Source organism: Capricornis sumatraensis, chromosome 3 (assembly GCF_032405125.1).
Source record: "Capricornis sumatraensis isolate serow.1 chromosome 3, serow.2, whole genome shotgun sequence".
Taxonomy (NCBI): Eukaryota; Metazoa; Chordata; class Mammalia; order Artiodactyla; family Bovidae; genus Capricornis; species Capricornis sumatraensis.
This window is the reverse complement of record NC_091071.1, coordinates 39,098,590-39,119,568: the sequence shown is the minus strand read 5'-3', so window position 1 is coordinate 39,119,568 and position 20,979 is coordinate 39,098,590. Positions and strand designations below refer to the sequence as shown.

At 51.6% G+C, this 20,979-nt stretch overlaps 1 protein-coding gene across 2 annotated transcripts in view; it reads right to left on the bottom strand.

The window, feature by feature from the left end:
• Positions 1 to 402: 402 nt before the first annotated feature.
• Positions 403 to 20,979, bottom strand: part of CREBBP (CREB binding protein) — a 120,954-nt gene continuing 100,377 nt past the window's right edge. For both annotated transcript variants that reach the window (XM_068968314.1, XM_068968313.1), the window contains 12 exons: positions 18,106 to 18,186; positions 16,534 to 16,590; positions 14,106 to 14,183; positions 13,715 to 13,782; positions 9,631 to 9,781; positions 9,149 to 9,295; positions 8,423 to 8,536; positions 7,709 to 7,874; positions 7,241 to 7,408; positions 5,557 to 5,718; positions 5,116 to 5,397; positions 403 to 4,335 (listed from right to left, as the gene is read on the bottom strand). In XM_068968314.1, the coding sequence (XP_068824415.1) occupies positions 2,206 to 4,335; positions 5,116 to 5,397; positions 5,557 to 5,718; positions 7,241 to 7,408; positions 7,709 to 7,874; positions 8,423 to 8,536; positions 9,149 to 9,295; positions 9,631 to 9,781; positions 13,715 to 13,782; positions 14,106 to 14,183; positions 16,534 to 16,590; positions 18,106 to 18,186 (3,604 nt within the window). In that variant the 3' untranslated portion in view covers positions 403 to 2,205. The remainder of the gene's footprint in view (positions 4,336 to 5,115; positions 5,398 to 5,556; positions 5,719 to 7,240; positions 7,409 to 7,708; positions 7,875 to 8,422; positions 8,537 to 9,148; positions 9,296 to 9,630; positions 9,782 to 13,714; positions 13,783 to 14,105; positions 14,184 to 16,533; positions 16,591 to 18,105; positions 18,187 to 20,979) is intronic.

Sequence of the window (20,979 nt, the reverse complement as noted above, 5' to 3'; positions counted from 1 at the left end):
CACACTTCTTGTGTGAACACAGACAGCCCAGGGTGCTCTCATCGCTGCAGAAGGCAACCAGGGAGAGGGGCTGGAGCAGGGATGGCACGTGGCCTTGGGTCTGGCCTTGTTTCTCTCTGGCGATGGGTGGGGCTGGATGGTGGCGAAGATGGTAGTCTGAAATCTTATCTGACTAGATCTACAATATTAGAACAAGATTCAAAGCTCTGTGTCACAACTCATTTCTTAACAGAGTTTTCTCAAATTTACACTCTCAACTCACATTATTTTGGAAATATTTCTTATGAATTGAAGGCCAAAAGGAGAGCTATTTGGGCCATGATTTCCAAGTTGAACATCACGACCCTAGACCTAGACCCCCGCAGTTGGAGGCTGAGGGAATGGGAGGCAGGACTCTACTGGCCTGTGCCCTGGGAGGGACTATGCAGACCAGGGAAGGAACTTCAGCTCTCCTGCTGGTGGTCCTCTTCTGAGATGTCATTTCTACAGCGCTCAGGATCTTGCGTGTCAGCCCCTCAGTAAGGACCCCTGGAACTGGAGCAGAGATAGGGGAAGGACCGGGTGGTGGCCAAGTGCAAGCGTCGCTCGAAGCTGGAGGCCTCTTCTCATCACGGCGGGGCTGGCAGTCAGTGCTCTGCACCGTGCCCCCGGCGGCCCCCAGAGCAGCCCCTCAGGTGGGCAGGGGCAGGCCGGCGCTGCGTGTGCCCAGCCCAGCCCAGCCCAGGGGTCTGTGATGGCGTCCTCCCTTGCTGAGCCAGGGTGAGGGGCGGGCTGCGGACTCCCTCCAGTCCCCAGGACACCCTCTGCAGGAGCTCTGGGACTGGCAGGCAGGAACTGGGGTATGGTGGGGGTCGGGGTGGCTGGGACGGGGAGTGGAAGGGAGACAAAGTGCTGCTTCAGGCCCACTGGCGCCCCCGGCTCTGGCTGGGGCTCTTCTGCTGGCAGCCAAGCAGGACCTGCGCGGCCCCGGCCGAGTCCGGCTGCCCCCCCCACAGCTGGCAGGACCACAGCCCCCGCCTCTCCTCCGTGAGCACACAGAACCATGTCTTACAAAGAACAGACTCCAAAAATATATATAAATAAATAAAAACCTTAAACATTCTTACAGGAATCTTAAAGAACAGAATACATGTTAAAAACTTCAGTAATTTATATCAATTTTAAGCGGTAGTTTATATACAATGGGGGGAAAAAAAACACATGCATAGTCCAAATACAATGTTGAAAACAGCATTTTCATAACAAAAGACCCCGAACACGAAGTGTTAATACCATGTACATGAATTCAAGGACCACCCTTCTTTTTGTCTGTTGCACACAGTTTATTTAACAATATGATATAAGAAATGAGTTGGTGCTTTACCATTCTATACAGTGATTGGATCTTCTTGAATTTTCTTATTTATAGTAATTATAGCGCTTGCATGATTTACACGAGAATTGCTTTTCCTCATTTCAAGTTTCACATAGAAGAAAGAAAAGAATGCTTCTTCTCTATTAACATTAGCATGGTCTAAGAGAGTGATCATCCCTATTTTTTGTCTAAAACCAGTTTTATCAGAGAAACAAAGCAACAATTTCTACATCTGCAAGACAAGAGTTTGGCTTAAGCCAGTATGTATAGATAGACGTGTGTGTGGGTGTGTACGTGTGTGCACACAGGAGCCAATCCCTAGCGTCCAGGGTAATACTTGGAGACGCCCACAGAGTTCACTATAGAAAAAAATCTTCCCGCAACGTCTGAAAGTTACCGGGATACATTATAAGCTTGCATTATTTCAGGAATCAGTTTCTGAATATTATTTTTTTCTTCTCACTTTTAAACATAAATGTTTAAAGTCTTGAAAATACAAATAAAAAATATGAATATAATGAACTTGTTTTTCCCGTTAAAAAAAGGCATGAGTCACCAGCAATGACGACAAAAGAATCCAAACAAACCCCCCTCCCCCCAAAACAAAAAACAAAAACGAAAAAACAAAAACAAAAAGAGAGAGAAGAGAGAGAGAGACCAGATATTTAAATCAACTGGTTTTTAACAAAAAAATATATTCTTTGTATTGTTTCTTTAAACAGCAATCTACCTTCCATGGCTTGGAAGTAGCAGTTCCATCTAGGAATAAAAAGAGCCCAGATGCCTGGATTTCAGTACAAAAGGTCCAAGAACATGAAAGGGGGGGAAAAAAAAGTGATGCTCTCACAATGCTACAAACCCTCCACAAACTTTTCTAGGGTGTCTCCCGTGGTGTCGCCGACCAGGGACAGCTCACTGGACAACGCACTCCGGTTAGGGGTGTTCAGCTGCGGGAGCATTGCACTCTGTTCGGGGTTCCCCAAGTGTCCCTGATCTATGGAGCTGGCCATGGTGACTGCGAGTCCTGGGTGGGGGGAACCAGTCTGGGGCGAGACGTGGTGCGGTGAAGGCTGGGGCTGTATCCGTGGCGACGGGCTGGAATGTGGAGGCTGGGACTGGGGCCGCGGAGACTGGACAGGGGCCGGAGACCGCACCTGGCTACTAAGGGACGTGGCCATTTGCTGGCCGGGGAGGTGCGAGGCCTGAGGCTGTCCTGAGAGCATGTGCTGCTGGGGGCTCATGGGGTTTGGCTGGCCTGGGGACCCCATCTGCTGCTTCATCTGCTGTTGCTGCAGAATCCGCTGCTGCAGGGCCTGCTGGATGTTGGGGGTGCTGTCTGCGCCCAGCCCAGGCTGCCCCATCTGGCCGAGCTGCCCCATCGGAGCCGCCATCGGGCCCATGGCGCTGCCCTGCATGGGGAGGTGCTGCTGCACCCGCTGCTGCGGCATGGCGGGGGGGTAGCCCGCGGGGCCCGGGGGCTGTGGGAACTGGCCGTGCCCTGCCATGCCCCCAGCCATGCCAGCGCCGCCCTGCTGCTGCTGCTGCTGCTGCTGCTGCTGCTGTTGCTGCTGCTGCTGCAGGAGCTGCCTCCTCAGCATCTCTCGGTACTGCGGATTCATACTTGCCATGCTGGGGTTGTGGCCTGCGTTCATGATGTTCAGGGCCTGGCCCTGGGGGTTCAGGCCGCCCATGGCCTGCTGCTGCGGAGGCACGCCAGGCCGTGGCCCGCTGGCTTGCATGGCGTTCAGGTTCTGCAGGCCAGGCTGCTGGTGCAGGCCAGGCTGGGCCTGGAGGCCGGGCTGTGGCTGCAGGCCAGGCTGGCTGGCCACGTACTTGGCCGTGCGCTGTTTGATGAAAGCTGCCATCAGCTGAGGGTTGGACTTGAGGATGTTGAGCACCTGCTGCTGCTGCTGCGGGGAGCTGGGCGACTTCAGGGTCCGCAGCAGGTCCTGGAGGGCGCCGGGTGAGATGCTCCGGGGCGGCTGCACGCCGGACATCCGGGGCCCGGCCACGGCTGGCTGGGCCTGCATGGACATCACGGGCCGGGGCATGCCCGGCATCGGCTGCTGCTGGGGGATGGGCGCCTGCTGCCACTGCCCGGCCGGCAGGGTGGGCACGACAGGCCCGCTGACCTGGCTGGGCCGGGGCACGTTCAGGCCCACGGGGGCCATCTGGCTAACCGGGGTCACCATGCCCGTGCGCCCCGGGGGCATGCCGTTGTTGATGTTCACCCGGTACAGGTGCTGCTGCTGCTGGGCCTCCCGCTCGATCTGTCGGGCAGCCTCCACCGCCGCGGGTGGGGGCTGGGCAGGGGGCGGCGGGGCTGGCACCTGGTTGGTGGGCTTCCCGGTGGACACCGTCGTGGGTGGCTGAGTCCGGGTCACGCTGGGGAAGCCGGCTGGTGACATGCTCACAGGCGAGGGCTGGGGCTGGGCAGGGGGCTGCGGCGTCTGGGGCGTGCTGGGCTGCTGCGTGGGGGTCCCGGGCGGCGCTGAGGTAGGGGAAGGCAGGCTCTGCTGAGGCACGTTGCGGGTGTTCATGGTGGCCATCCGCCGGCGCATGAGCTGGGCCTGCTGCAGGCGGTGCTGGATCTGCTGCTGGCGGAGCTTGTGTTTGATGTTGAGGCAGAAGGGCACGGGGCACTTGTTTTCTTGGCAGTGTTTGGCGTGGTAGCAGCAGAGGGCGATGAGCTGCTTGCACACCGGGCAGCCGCCGTTGGTCTTGCGCTTGCAGCCCTTGGTGTGCTGCACCACCCGCTTCATCTTCTGGCAGGACGGGAGTGAGCAGTTGGCGTTGCGGCACTGGCAGGCGTGCACCAGCGACTGGATGCAGCGCTGGATGCTCAGGCGCCGCGACTCCTGGGGGCTCTTGGACTGCGGCTCGCCTTGGCTGCCGCCCTCGTCGTCCAGGCCCAGCCCCCACTTCACCATCTTGTGGGTGTGGCTCTTCGTGTTGTAGCAGTTGATGCAGAGGTCGTAGTCCTGTGGGCAAGGACAGGGGACGAGTCAGCTCACAGCTGCAACCAGCAGCCCCTGCACCCAGTCCCTCAATGAGAGGCTCAAAGATGCCGAACACGTCTGCTCCCCAGAGCCTCCCTCCCGGGAACACCTGCACCCCAGAAAGCTCTAGAGGCCACTACCCTGGCCACTCTCTCTTTTGGCAGTCCCTGTGCCCCTCCTGAGCTGCTGGCCCACACCGTGGCAGACTCCCTGAGTGTCCCTGAGGTGTCCCCAGAGCTCTGCAGGGCAGCTCAGGGGCACTGGGGCTGAGGCCTCCACAAGGGTAAGGCTCCCAGCATCCTCGGCCTCCTGGCATGGGCAGAGCTGGGGTCACCGCAAGTGTAACCAGGACCCGCTGTGCTCTCCCGTCTGGGTCCCCGCCCTGCGCCAAGAGGCCTGCTTATGTCCAAGACACTGGGCTGGTGCTAATGAAATGGAGAATAAAATAACATGGTGTCCTGTGAGCATCTCCTCACCCTGGGAAGGTCGGCACAAACACAGTCTCTGAGGGAAGCTCACCGACTGACCCCCACTCCAGGACATGTGGCCTGGACTAGGTCCCAGGCTGAACCCTGAGGGTACTGTGGCACGGACACACGGCAGGAACCCCTCCACATCCAGGCCCCTTGTGTAAACCCAAAACAATCTCAAAACCAACAATGGACTGGTGCACAGATAAGCCTTCCTCATCTGGTCCTTCTCTCCCTGGAAGAAGTCGACTACGAGTCCCAGGCAGCACGTGCGCAGCCTGGGAGCACTCACCTCGCACACGGTGCAGTGCCAGCGCGTCTCCACATGGTGCTTGCACTCGTTGCAGGTGTAGACGAAGCGGTCCTGACCCTGGGTGTGCAGCTCCACCAGCATGCACAGCGTGGACCACTTGGAGCGCCGCAAGGAGGAGAACTCCCAGTGCTTGTCCCGGGCCAGTGTGAGGAAGGCATCCCGCCCATCCATGAGGTCACAGCTGAGTAGGGGGTCGGGGTCAACGATGGGGGGCAGCGTGTTGATGACGGGCCCAGCGTGGAGGTGGATCACAAAGAAGACCTGGGGGTGCAGGGAAGAGCCATGTCAGCCCTGTGAAGGGAAGGACCGAGCCCGCCTCCTGCTGTCGCCGGGGCTGAGCACGGCTGTGAGCAGCACCTGGTGTTGCCTGGCGGGGGCTCCCCGCTCGGTGTCCAGCCACCCCTCCCTGCTGGCCCCCACCTCTTTGTGCTTCTCCATGGTGGCGTAGAGTTTCTGGGACAGGTCGTTGGACACATTGGGCATGCTGGGCTTCTTCTTGTTGGCGCGGCTGATGCTGCTTTTATTCTTGTTGGTTTTCTTGTTATTCTTTTTCTTGGCGTTCTTGCTGTCGCCCTGGCTGCCCTGCAACAAGACACATGGCTGTCGGCCCCACCCTGCCCCTTGCTCCATGCTCGGCAGGCACCAGGCTGCCAGCTCCTGGCTGCGGGGGCTCCAGGGAGCCGGGCTAAGGCAGGTGACCGCCAAGCGGACTGCAACCTGCCTGCTCACAGGCCACGAACACTGCTGCCTTCAGAGTAAGTGCTGGGAGGAAGATGACGTGGGTGGATGTGGACCCAGTGGGCATGGCGGTGACCAGCGCAGCCTCCCAGCACCTCCAGACCTAAATCACCCGATCTTCCAGGCCCACGCGTTCTGCCTCCAGGGAGGCCCGGCAAAATTTTGGCAGGCCGAGGACGATGAGCACAGCTCCTTGGGGCCCACCTGTGATATGAGAGCTCATCATATCCTCACCCAGGCATTCTCCATTCTGGAAGGGGCTGGGGTGGCTGTGTTCCAAAGAGGATACGCCCTAAAGCACACAAGGCGGCCAGAAGCAGCCGCAGACACGAACCCCCAGCCCAGGGCTCCAGATGCAGCTCCTCAGGCTGCCCTAGACCCCAGGGCCCCAGAGCCGCGCAGTCAGCAACCAGCAGCCTCTCGAGATGAGGGGGTCCACAGCCAGTTCATGGTCGTCCCCCAGAGTGCTCCATGTCAACCTCCCCTCAGAGAGGCAGTAACACTGTCTCAGCTCTGAGGCCCAGACCTAGCAGGTGGCCTTCAAACAGAACTGTCCTCACGCGCCCTAAATTTAGGGTTGTTAGTCTTCTACGTTTCTCATTGCTGACAGCTTCACGTCCAACTAAACCACCATCAGCTCTTACCTGAGCATCTGAAACACGGCACATGTGCTCCCAGCTTGGACTCTGACACCTTCCTTTCCCTGCTGGAGGCCCTTCCCCTGGATCTCCTGGGCTCCTCTCCCCAGTCTCTGCTCACGTACCACCTCCCCAGACAAGGCCCCCTGAAAGCCCCCATCCACCTTCCCTTTGTCTCCTCCACCACCTCAGGGTGCACCACCAATGCGCCTGTTCTCCTGCTTCTCACTAGTTCCCACTGTAGCCCTCAGGATGGTGCCTGTACACGGTGGGTGCTTAGAGTGACCCAAGTGAGGGCACAAATGCACAAGTGCCCAGTGGAGAGCAAGGGGCGGTTTATAACAGAGCAAGTGAATGAGGCCTGCAAATAAGAGTCTCCTCCTCAAGTCAGTGTTAAAGTGAACAGACTGCTTCCTGACCACAACTCCCGTCTACACCTCTGCCCGTCTCTCCCGGGCTCCCTGCGGGATGCCCTCCTCTCATCATTCCATTTTTCAGACTTGGCCGTCCTGCCCAGAGAAGCCAGAGCGAGGGCCCCTGTCCACCCAGGAGGTCATGCATCTCTGCGGAGCTGGGCAACACAGCTGGACTGCGGCCCAGGGCCAGGCAGGCCCCGCGGTGGGTGATCATGCAGTGAGGCTGTGCGGAAACACCACCGCAGATGAGGCAGGCCCCCTCCTGAGGACCCGGCCGCCGAAGCGCAGCCCCAGCACGTGGCCCGGCATTACCTCCGTGGTCTCACTGGCTGCGGTGCTCTCCTCCTTCTTTCTTTCCTCCTCCTCCTGCTCCAGCTCCTTAATGCTCTCCTCCAGCACGTTAGGCCAGAAGTCCCCCTCAAAGTAGGGCAGCTCCTTGGCGCTGGTGAGCCTGTCTTCAGTTGCTTGTTTCAAAATGTCCTAGAGAATGACCGAGTGCAGCAGTGAGACAAGGGGGCCTGGACAACATTCTGGGGAGGAAGGGGCTCTGGGCCACAATGCAGGGGAAGGACCGCATGGCCTCAGAGGCCGTGTCGCCTCTGTTCTCAAGCTGCCATCTGTGAGTCTCCACAGACGGCAGAGAAGTTGCCTAAGTTTATGCTTGAAAAAATTTTTTAATTTTTGCTTTACATTTCTCCTAAAGTGGCTATTAACTCTAACCCATGGGAGCACAGAGAAAGACATGTGAAGATGCCCTGCCCCCTCCCCAGGCACGCGCACCTTGTAGTCATGGATGATGCGCTCGGCGAAGGCCTTGTCCAGCATCTTCTTATACCACTCCTGCAGGCGCTTCGGCTTGGGGATTTTTTGATCAGGGGGGTGGCAGTGGAAGATGTAGTCATCTCCTTCACTCGGGGGACAGGCCCAGATGTGCCCTGTCACATACCTGCAGGACACACACAACTCAGATGGAAGCAGGGAGTAAAACATCCCTGCCTTCCAGGAGTAACGGCGAGGCACAGGCACCAAAGCAGGGACAGAAGTAACTACCCAGGAAAACAACACAAAGGAGATCAGCTGGGGACAGGGGTCCAACAGGGATGAACAGCAAATGGGCACAGGGGCCTTATGGGAGTGGGAGTGGGGCGTGAGAGCATTCTGAAACCGTTGCGGTGATGGCTCTATCACTTGCTGAGGTTACTAGAAATCACTGAAGTGTACAAGTGAAACAGGTGAATTGTATGATATGTAAAATATGCCTCAACAAAGTGTTAAAAACAGACTAGAATGCGAGAACACAGAAGGCAGGGAAAGCCCCAGCCCCACATGGCCCAAGACGACGTCAGGAAGGGTTGTCTCTGAATCTAAGGACACCAAAATAAAAACACAGAAAACCTTAAAAAACAAAAACTTTTGTTATTTCACAAAATAAATGCCACAGTGAAAATTAAAAACAGAGTTTTATTAGTTCTGGATAATCTGAATTCAACTCACCCCAATTTCTTCACATACTCTAAATATCCAATAAGGATCTCATGGTAAACGGCTGTTCGGAGGCATCGGGGTCGGAAGAAATGAATACTGTCCAGATAAGATATATACACACGCCTGGGGGAAGCAGGCAGGGAGAAATTAATCGGAAGTTCAGGTTATCTCCCAAAGGTGAAACCAAACACCAGCATCCAAAGAAAGCTCTAGAAATAAACTGCTCTGATAGCATCTACACTGGCCACAAACAAGACACGAGAAAATCACCACCACCAACCTCTGCTACCAATCGATAGAATGGAATCCCGTCTCACCCCTGAACTAGGCAGCAACATCATCTCTCACCGTGAGGACGACTGGGTGAGACCGGTACCACTAGCAAAAGCCACTTCTGATTCCCATGCACCCAGATTCCTGACTGAACAGGAAGTAACTCTTGGCAGAGGTGAGATGTTTTCACAGGTCCATCAATGAGCACTCAGGCCCGGCAGCAGTCCCCATCCCTTCTCCATACATTTACCTGCCCCAGGTGGGACAGGGGCCACAGCAAGATCAGGGTCAGAACCCATGTACTCAACACAGAACAGTCATCAAAACCCTTCTCTTCTCACTGGCTTAGGGGAAAACCAAACTAACTTGTTTGGTTGCTGAAGCGGTTCTCCAGGATGTTGAGAGTCCTGTTCACTGACATAGCACAGGGCACACACGCATCAGAAAGGGGCTGAGGGTTACCTTGTGTTTGGCGGGGGGCAGTCAGAGCCGTACTCCTGGACATGCATCCCAAAGAAGCACACGTCCACCCCGTCAATCTCCTCAAAGGCAAAGAGTGCTTTGGTTCTGTACGGGAAAGACTCTGACATCTCCCCAGAATCCACAAACCTGGAACAAAGAACCTTCTGTTTGCATGCATCACCGTTTACACAGACAAGACTTGCTGTTCTGACCCATGTGGTGCAGGCGAACTGCAGGTGGGGTCGCCCCTTTGGACCACTGGCCCAGGCAGTTCAGAGCTGCACCCCCATTCTCTGTGACAGCCTCACTCGGACAGGAATTTCACGTTCCCTGAAGACTGTGGGACGCTGAGAGAAGGGTGGCTACATGCTAATTGATGAAAAGCTCTCAAATTATGCTTGCCAGACTCTAAAGCCTTGCCAGAAAGCGGGGCTCTGGTTAACCAGGCAGGGTGTCCACTGGGACAATGTCTGCACACGAACCGTGACTTCATCCCTGGCTTGACCTCCACCGTCTTGTCTGAGCTGGCCACCACACGGACAAACACCTCCCCGGCTTCGGGGTGATTCTGTCGCCGCAAAAACTTGTTGACTCGGTCTTCCAGGTGGTTTCCCAACCGTGTGGTCTGTAGTCCTGCAAAATCCAGAAGAGGCAGATGAGATGGCTCAGGAAGGGCCGAGGCTACAGAATCCACGTTTTCTTTCCAGGGTAGTCTGATATTTTAAGGACTGACATTCTCCAAATACAGAAGGGATCTCATGAGATCCTATGAGGTGAGCATTTGGTGAACCCTGGAGTCTCAGACACCCCACACACTGGAAACTGCTATCAAATGCCCCAAATTTCCATCTTTTTCCAAGTCTAAGGGGCAGAAGAGCCACAAAGGTGGACCCAAATCTGAAAGAAGACGGGCTCCAGGGTTAAGCAGGGGAGCAGGCATGAGGAGGCTACATAGGGTCCACCTGCCACCTGCCCCACGTGCCCAGGTCCTGGTGACACCAGGCTCTGCCCTGGCTGTGCCCATATGGCTGCTCGGGGTCTCAGCTGTGCCCTGAGGCTGGTTCCCACTCTGGAAGAACTCTTAACAGAAAAGAGAAGCCTGAGGCTGCTCTCCTTGGAAGGCAGGCTGGCACGAATGCCCCTTCCTGCCCAGCGCCGAGGGGTGTCCCGCTGCTGAATCTAAGATGACCGAGCCAGTCCAGTCCTGTGAGGGCTCCGAAGCTGGGCAGCAGGAGCCGCTGCCCCAGGATGCAGACTGGCCAGGCCCCTTTCCTGGTGGCCTCCATCCCCCATTCCTCCTGCACCCTTGCTCTCCCAGGAGTGGCCCCTGTGATAGGAGCTACACAGCACGTAACTACACACACAGTTCACGGCAGAAAAAGCTGTGCATGTGCAGAAAGAAACTGGAGGGGAAAACTACAAAAAGGTCGACAGTGACTGTGTATAAGATGGCTTGAATTTATATTTATAATTACATGGCTTGATTCCTTACTGAAGTTAAGAAATACCTGCAAAATTTAGACTTTCTAAGTTCAGTCTCTGCAATAAACACACCAATGGTGGAGTTTTTGGGTAGATAAGCTGTACCTCAATGAAAGTGATTTAAAGAAAAAAAATTTAACAATGGCAATGAAATAAAAACCCCATTAAAAGTATAAACTTCTGCACCCCCACTCCCGTGACTGCCCATGGCTTCTCAGCCATCCTGAGAAACACGGAATTAGGTGCAAAGGGCTCACAACCACCTCGTCTATCTTTGTGAAGACCCTGAAGAAAACCCTCTCATTCTCACCCCCAAGTGCTCCCATGCACGTGGCTGCTGAGCAGGTTTTGTTCCCTCAGGAGGTGGCTTCCAGTCTAGGAAGGGAGGGCAGCTGAGACGGCCACCCAAGTCCTGCCACAGGCCCACCCCCTTCCCTCATGAGATCGCGGCTGCATGCACCATGACTCCCTGACAATGCACAGCAGTAAATCCCCAAACATTCCTGTGGGAGACGTGGGTCAAAGGGGAACTGCTGGGTCTGAAAACGGACATTTTAAACCGTACCCCATCATGCACATGCCTGTCAGCGGCACATGATGGAGGCCTCATATTTCTCTTTATGTGATCAAACACTTCGGCCTGTGCTTTCTGACCTCTGGGTTGCATCTTTCTTAGGAAGGATTTCCATAACCAAACACAGTAAGAACACTCTGACGCTGACCTCCAAAGCACTCGAAGTTGTTACTTTTTGCGCTTTTAACCAGCTGAGTGGAGGAAGGTGGGGAGGTGGTTTTGGTCAGTTGTTAGCATCACATGAGCTGACCAGCAGCTGGAAGGTATTTTCAATGCAGTCGTCCCACCGCATCCATGGGGTACTGACAGGTTCCGGGAGTCCCACAGACACCAAAACCCAAAGGCACTCAAGTTCCTTACATAAAATGGGGCAGGACAGACGGCCCCTGCGCCCCTGTACCAAGTCAGTGCAGATACCCAGGAGGCAACTTCTCTCGTGACTGACAGATGCTTGCAAAGATGATGCTAATTCATGCTCATATCAAAAACCAAGGGGAGACGCTGCACTTTTAAGGTCCTTTTCTGTAAGTCAATGTTCTACACCAATGTTTTAAAGGTCCACATACTCTCTGCCTCTCTGGGCTCTAGGGTGGGGGTGGGGGCTGGGCCAGCTCTCAGGTTCCCCTGTCCTGCCTCACCCCTCCACCTCTCTACAGGCTGCAACTGCTCTTCTGTTGAGAACTAGCTCTCCTAGCAATTTCTATTTTGGTCAGTGAGGCTCTGGCCCAGGGAAGTGATTCTAAGTTGCTGACTACTTTAGTGACATCACTCGGAATGAATCCTTTAAAGCATGAGTCCTCATCTGCATCCCCTGCCCAGGACATCTGGTAACGTATGGAGACATTTCTGATGGCCACTGTTCATGGGGTGGGGAGGGGAAGCAGTGGCATTTAGTGGGCAGCTGCTGCTAAATCCACCTGCAATGCAGGAGATCCGGGTTCAATTCCTGGTTCAGGAAGATCCTCTGGAGACGGGAATGGCTACCCACTCTGTTATTCTTACCTGGAGAATCCCATGGACACGGGACCCTGGTAGGCTACGACTCATGGGGTTCCAAAGAGTCGGAGACGACTGAGGGACTAAGCACACTGCTACTAAAATTCTACAAACGCTAGCCCCCATAACAAAGATTTTTCTGGCCCAAATGTCAGTACAGAAACCCCGATCTAAAGAAAGCTATTACAACAGCTGGTGATTTCATCAATGTTTCAAAAGGCTTGACGAGAGTTTAAGTGACCGGATAAGTGGACTTTGGGAATGACACAGTCTGAACTTGAGTCAACACCGATCTGGAGAGCTTCTGAGGGGCTTCCTTCTTGCCTGCCACCCCTCTCTCCCACCCGCTGACCCCCGCAACATCCCATCTCTCTTCTACTCTCGTCAGCCTGGCTCTGGCCGAGGACCCCAAGCAGTGTGCTAGCCGCCAGTCCTGCTGGAGAGAAGTGAGAGCAGCCAGGAGTCTGGGGGCAGGTTGAGCTCTGAAAGCACTGCTGCAGGGGCTTTTCTTTTCTCCCTTTTAAAATTAATTACTTTTTTCAGTTTCACTGGGTCTCCATTGCTGCATGCAGGCGTTCTCTAGCTGTGCCGCATGGTGGTTACTCTTGAGTTGCGGCGTGAGAGCTTCTCATTGTGGTGGCTTCTCTCGTTGCAGAGCACGGGCTCTGGGGTGTGCCGGCTTCAGCAGCTGCAGCGTGCAGGCTCAGTAACTGGCTCCCAGGCTCCAGAGTGCAAGTTGAGTAGTGCCACCTGGGCTTAGGTGCCCCAAGGTGTGTGGGATTTTCCCAGACCAGGGATTGAACCCATGTCCTCTGCATTGGCAGGTGGATTCTTATCCACTGGGCCACCAGGGAAGTCCTTCAGGACTTTTCTTATTCAGGTTTGCTGCTGACTCAGCAGAAGGATGGCTGGGAACGTCAAGCTACAGAAGGTGGCCCCAGCACTCGAGAGCCGAGCTAACGAAGATGACACGCCATACACTTAGGAACAGTTTACTCCTATAGCGACAGGGCGCTCCACGCAGACACCAATGTGGCAGTGGCACACCCACGCAGCCCTTGGGCAGCCCAGCTCCAGCCGGCCCTGTGATGCTGGCTGACTCCCAAGGGCCCCAGAGGGTCACCCTTCACAACAGCGGGGCCCACGCCCACTGGTGGGCATATAGACACCTGCGCACGTACCCAGGGCTGAGTGTGCCCATCACCAAAGGAGGTGTGTCCGTGCATTACTTCTAAGTTTCCTGAGAAGGATCTGATGACATTTTCTCAGAATTCACGAAGTTTACTATATAAGTAAGCTTCTAAACTTCCATCTAAAACACAGTCTGATCATAAAGCTGACTTTCACATAAAGATTAAGCTAAATGACTCTCTTCAAGGGTAAGATAAGAAAAATACAAGTATTAGAAAACAAAGCCACAGAAAAAGACCCGGGACAAGCAAGCCCTGAAGCCATGATATAGTACATGTTTCTAAAATGTACAGACCAGGAACAGAAACCCTTCCACAACTTACTCTTAGCACTGAATTTGTTTTCTTTTCGAGTTCTGCCCGTTTTCTTCAAGCAGTTGTCGCATACAAAGCTGCAAAAAAATAATGGGTGTGATCTGATTATATAAAACAGTATATGTTGCCAAACTAGTGAAATGCAGCATTAAAATACTTTGCTGGCAATTTACATCACATCATTATACAAAAGTGAAGAGGCAGACTGCTTTGATTCTACAATTCCTAAAGCAGGCAAACACTTAAGACTTAAATTTAGAACCAACAGCCATCCCTCTAATTGCCGGATCCTTGCTGGTGACGTCGAGAGGCACAGCAGCCGCCAGTGCCCTCCCCTCCACTCTGTGCAGAGTGCTCTCCCTTTCCTGGAGTCTCAGGAAATCACCAGGAAGTTACTCACCCTGAAGGCCAGATGATGTCGTAGTGGAGAACACAAATCTGATGCATCTTCCGGCCACACTCCTTGCAGTCAACAAAACTAGAAGACAAAGAAGTGCCCTGTCACACATGGAACCGCACAATGGAGCCTGAGTGCTGTGCTCACACCTTGTCACCATGAGGACTTCAAGACTCCTCGGCATTCACGTGTCTCTTGGCTGACTCGGCCATATTTGAAACACGCATCAGTAGGATGTGTTCTACAGGAAAAGCTGACTTTTTCCCCTTCTTTGTACCAATGCCTCATTCCTCTCTTCCCCTCATCTCTTTTGTAACCAGAAATGAAAACTTACTTCTAAAAACTGCTATGACAAAGGCCTATCTTACAGGTCACATTTTCAAGACCAGTGCTTGCTCCAGACGACTACAAATGCCTAAATGGACTTCAACAGCAAAAAACAATGCTGTCAGTGTTACAAGCTCTTGTTCTTCGCCTCGCACAGGAAATGTCTGCTCTGAATCAGTCACCAGGGTGGGAAATGATGGCCTTTGTTCAAGGAAACACTGCAGAGGTCGGGATTCACCTCATCGCCTACCCTCCTCACCCGGACCCTTTCTCCTCACCTAGGAATCTTCATCGCCAAACAAGCTTAAAGGTGAAAGCCTGGTTTTTCGGCCGTGCCCTTAGGGCCACGACGACTCACACCCGGAGGCTGAAGGGGCCAGTGAGCACCGCACTCCTGTAGGCCGTCTGGGGCCCCAGCTCCCCCTCCCAGCCTAGGTACTGGGCCCGGAGACCTGAGGCATGCTCTCACACCACCGCTCGTGGCCCGACCCGGGCCCACCCTTTGCCCCTGCTGAGAACGAGCCTTCGACCACAGATCAAACCTAACCCAGCTTCTCTGTCCCTGCTCTGCTGAAGGAAAGGTGGACACTCAGAGGCAAAGTGGGCAGCACGGCAGCGGCCTCATCCGCTGTCCCCGAGCGCTCTTCCCAGGCCGCCCTCCCCCCCATGTGGTCCTTTAAAACCTCTGCAGCCACATCGAAAGTCAGGCGCCAGGGAACCCAGCACCCCTGCCTCCTTGTGCCGGGGGCGCCCCCTGCGCTCCCTGCACCGCTGCTGGTGCCCCAGGCCCCTTCCCTGCTCTGTGTCTGCAACGATCTGCCCACTCCCACCCATGCCCCCTCCAGGTGAGTGCCACCTTCTCCAGGATGCCACTCTGCCTGGGCCAGGGCCCCTCCCTCTGGACCACCTTAGTGCCTCCTGCTCCCTGTGCTACCAGCCATCTGTCTGTCCTACTAGAAGACACATGGCTGCAGGCCAGGCCCCCTTTATTCATCTGTGTCTTCCCCACTGTCTGGTACCTACTACTCAACATAAAGTATTCTGCAATTGTAAAGTTAATATAGAAACGAACACAACATTGGAAAACAACTATACTCCAATATAAAGTAAACATTTTTCACAAAGAGACGGGAAGCCAGCTCTTCATGCACCAGGCGCTCTGCAAACTGTTCATTGTGCCCTCCCTCACTGCTCCCTGCTCAACCCCCACCAGCATGGCTGGCAGGAGAGACTGAGGCAGCTCTGACACAGAGTGATGTCTGTGTTCTCGCTGGAAGCTGAGCCTAGGTAGGGCAGGACCTGCTTCTCAGCTCTGGATGCACCACGGCCACGATTATCAAATGCCTAGCAGGGCTGCAGCCTCTGCTCACCAAGTGGCCCTGGATGGGCACTCACCATGGGGACAGAACAAAACGGGTGTCTCCACACACTGGGATGCCCTCAGGACTTGGCTTTGGGGACCTGGGAGGTGCCACAGCACAGGAGCTCTGAGGCCTCTTTAAGGGGTTATTATAAAGCAAACTTTACAAACTGAGTGTTCTCACTGATCACTGAAGACAATGACCTTTGAAAACATACCATACCAAAGATGGTGGCAAGCACAAGTGGGTTGGCCAAAAAGTTGTTTTGGATTTTTCTGTAACATCATATGGAAAAACTGAACGAACTTTTTGGCCAATCCAACACAACACCAGGCTTCCCATTATTTATTTTTTACAATTGGTTTCTAAGAGTTTCTCTAAAAATTCCCTTTAAGTGATACTAGGACCCCTTCACCAAATATTATCTTTAGTCTCTAAAGATTCACACTAAATGCCTTCTTAAAGACAATGATGACCAAGTTATTACAGAGGTTCTAACAGAACCAAAACATCCACCTACTCGTCTCACTGGTAAAATTCAGCAGCTGGACAGCATGCTACAGACACACATCTTTTGCATGAGTTAAAAAAGAACCCGCATTTGGAGTAAATCCACACAGAAAGTTCCACCCAGGGCAATATGTTTATTTCAGTGTCTTCCATAGCAACCCAATCACATGGAGGAACTTTCCTGATCTGAAAGTTAAAACCTAAAAGTCAGAAAGAAATAGCTGTATACTCACGGTTCAGGATCTAAGGTATCATTTTTCTTCTTTTCAAACTGATCCTTTGAAATTGTCCTTATTTGGGGGGGAAAGAGGAAAAATGTTAATTAAATTTTATCTGTTGTGTATAAACTATAGGATCTCTGGAATATTATCCTACAACTAGTTCTTCACATAAAAATTAAATGATGGTCAGCAGAACTCTCAAGCAGATGCAATGATGGCATGAACATATAAAATTTAATTCCACAGAAAGCACCACCATTTTTTTTTTCTTCCTTCAAATATTTCCTCAAAATGCTCATCAACACTTATTACAAGATTTAAGTAAAGTCAGTCAAAATATGGTGGGAAAATTATGTTCAGACTCAAACCTGCTAATTCCCAGTCAAATGTATATGGTGGATGGCTACTGAATCTGACCAAGACTGGTATAACCAATTCTTCCAATTACAATGTTCCTTCAGCATGTACTTGGGGGATGTTTTACTTATTCTTCAAGGGCTGAGTGTTTCATTTCTATTGTCCTTTTGTTGTCATCAGTGTATATTGAATTACTTGATTCGCAGAATTATACAATCCAATTATTAATCACACAATTGGACCGAAGAATTAGATGACAGGGGATAGAAAGAGAAACTGAGTAAGTAGAATTTCTGACATTTTGGTTTATATATCTTACGGGTGCCTGTGGTCTGTTCTGCACTTGGATAAAGTAAACTTGAGCTGCAGAGTAAATGTCACTGGAACAGTGCTGGAAACCTCGTCACTGGGAAGCCTCTTGCCTGTGGGGGCAGCTGCGCCAGCAGACTTCTCTGGGTGGCAGGGCTTAGGGCAGAGTCAGGAGGAGAGACAGAGGCACAGTGCTGGCAGTCCTGGGTGGCTATGGTGGCTGGCAGGTCTGGATGGCCCCTTGACCATCCAACTTGAGGATCTGGTTCTGCTTTTTTTCTCACTACATTCTGGACATCTTTCTACTCCATCAGAGGATAAGCATCAGGCAGGAAATGGTGAACTCAGGGAGGGAATAAATGAACTAACTCACACCTGTCTGTGCTGGAGCTGTGAGCAGGTGTCCAGCCTCCAGCAAGGAAGGAGATACATGTATTCGCTGGGGTCTCCCCACCTGGCTTCTGTTACCTCTGCAACTTCAAGGACAGAGGCTTCAGGGGAAGATCAACTAAATGCTGGAGACGGGGTATGCACACAAGACTAACTTTTGCTACTGCCAGTTCTGTGACTAGGATTATCTGGTTTCTTAGATATAAAGGAAATTTTACAATCCCCCCAAATGGAAGTTGACAGCCACTGGGAAAAAGCAAGTGCTTTGGAAGAAGAGATATAGAGCAAGGTTACAAGAGGCCCCGGGACTCAACGGGGGCTACAGCATCAAGGTCCTGGGTGGAGGGAAGGACGTGGGCATGGCACTGCGATTCAGCCACACTGTAAAGTATGAATGTGGGTACAGTTACTATGAAAAATACACAACAGAAAAGTCACAGCAGCAGTGGTGCTTCCCTTTTAGTCGTGGACAAGAGGAAAACAACAATCCAGGGTCATCCCCAAGAGAAATGACAGGACGGTACTTACGTCTGGGGTTGTGAAGGGTCGTCACCCAGGGTAACATTCTCCCCCTGGATCTCTGTGAAACACTTCTCACAGAAGTGATACCTGTCAGCAAGAAGGCCATACTTGGGTGAACTGGTCCATCATAACACACAGCCACCCAAGCAACGAAGCCACCAATCAGAGCAGGGCAGATCACCACGACGAAGGGGGGGCGTTGTTGGTTGATTGATGGGTCAGTGAGGACAATGAAAGGAACAGGGGCAGGTGGGGAAGGGCAGGATTAGAGAACAGGGGAGGGAACAAATAGCACAGACATAAAGGTAAGACGCAAACACCAAGACAACACAGAGCAGAAAGCCAAGGCAAAGCATTGATTAGCATTCGGTCTCATTGCATACATCCCAGGCCATCATCACTAACAACGGGCTCATTCAGCTCCAAAATGCAAATATTTTCAAGGAACTGGTAATACTAGAATTGCAAGGAGCCTACATTTAGGAGTTTGGATTTTGTTCTTACTTAGAGAAAACCAAATGTAACTCCAGGGTTTGAGATGGAAAAAATTTACCTTGAACAAAACAGTCTGACAAAAGTCCTTAAAAGAGCAATTTAAACTGAAATAGTTTTATTTTTCAAAATGGGAAATTTATGCTTGACAGCAATTCATAGATTTTATTTCCGATATTAAGCCAGATCTTTAAAGGTATGAAAATGCTGAGCACCCAGAACTGGTTTTAATTTTCTCCTGTTATTTTTCTCATGTTACTCACTTAGTTAATTGAGTTACAATAGAAATGAAACCAAATCCATACTCTAGACAAACACTTAACAGAAATGCAATCGGGGTCAAAGACTTTCCAGCCATTTATCAGTAAGAATATACAGAGAACAAACTATGATATATTGTATAAGCAATACAATATATGTAAATCCATGAACAATCTTAAAATTCAATTCTATGCTTTGACTTTAAACTTTTTGGTACTGGAACCAATCATTCATCAATCTGAGATACTCAATGATTGCTCTGACTTGGGAACAATCCAAGTTAAGCAAATTTAAAGTTAATCTTTAAAGCACAATCTGCATTTGAGAAATTATCCATCACCCGAATTTCTTATAACATAGAGCCTGGGCTCAAGGTACCAAATAAGATTAGTTTAAATAAAAACTATTAAAAATGTTTGGAAAGGACACAAATGAGAAATCAACAAAAATGCATGTGATGCTGCAAAAAACAAGATGGGCACAGAGGAATACCGCAGAAGTAAACAAGCCGAATGAGGTGAACTGCACAAGCAAAAAGGATGAATATATGGTAGCAATGGCAGCACAATAAGATGCGGTTTTAGTGCTCAAAAGTACATCTACAAGATGCCAAGAGGATTAGTGTTAAAGACACTGTGACGAGACTGGAGCGCCACATGGAACCACACAGGTAGGAGGAGATGTAGCAGCTTGCAGCCACACACACAGCCACACATGCGCACACGCACACACACGTGTAGCTACAAATGACTGAGGTTCAGGCCACTGCCTGGCCAGTTTGTCTCCATTACCACTAAAACAGATCCCCACAAGTTCTAATCCTAACCTTAATTAAACACATTGAGTGAGCATTGTTGTCTGCCATATTTCACTGACTAAACACATACAATGAATTAAAAGTATAAAACTTTAGCATGCACGCATTTCAAGATTATCCAATTTTTCAGACTGTTGATGAACATGACAGATTCACTGTGTGTAGCAACTGGGAGTTTCCTGCTCGGACCAGTTTATTCAGAACTAATTCAATTAACAAAGTCTGCCAAGATTAAAAACTGACCAGGAATAAATAGACTAACACTGCTGTTTTCAAAAACTATGTATCTCGTATCTCTTTCCCTGAATGAACTATAGTAATATTCTGGCTATTCACTACTTTGTAAATATTTTTACAGAGCCTTGAAATCATGTAATAAAAGGAATTTTTATGTGTAGGAGGGCATGATCGTAACTGGCAAGAAAGAATTAAAGTATAGATACTGTAAACCAATTAAGCAGCAATCAGAACAATATGCAACAATGTTATCTCTTCAAAGCCAAACTGCAACCCTTTTAAAATGAATGAGTGTTCCAATTCTTTATGAGCAAACATCCGGCCATTGTGGGCTAGCTTGAAGAGGACTATTGAACACATTTTGAAATGAAATTGCCACAATAATTACACGTGAGTCTAAATGGTTTTAAAATCCTGGACAACTCACTGCTTTTATTCAAGCAGGACATGACACCTAGCAACATCTACAGAACAGGAATCATAAACCCATAATTTCCACTGGAGGAAACTGGCCCAGAACAGAGCACGGGTGGCTGAATGGCAGCCCCCGGGTGGCTGCAGAAACCTACGCTGTCTGCGTATAACTAACTCCCTTCCCTAAGAACCTCCGGGTCAGAAACTGGAAGGGACAGAGTGCCTGTCCAAGAGCCAGGGTGGAGATGCTGGAGAATCAAACTTCCTCAGGTGGACGGGGCGAGGACAGGGGAAGGGCCTGGGCCTCCCTGGAGCACCCTTCTGAGATGACGACAGCCCACAGAGGGGGCACAGCCACCCATCTGGTCCAGCAGGTAGGAGCCACTTCGGGAATCAGCAGGTGGCAGATGTTAATGCCAGCCTGCCCCATCTTTATTTACCCTGGAAATACATAATGGTTCTTTCCAGCCGTAAAAGCCTAGATGACTTTCTGCCTGACATGAAGGAAGCAGTTTGATGAATATGGAACTGTAAAGGAGAAATGCCTCACAGGATCTGATGACGATGTACATCTGGGTACCTAAAGTTGGCAAGTGTCACTGCACAGTTCATCGGTAAGGGTAACTGAATGTATGGAGTAAATTTTCAAATGCAGATTG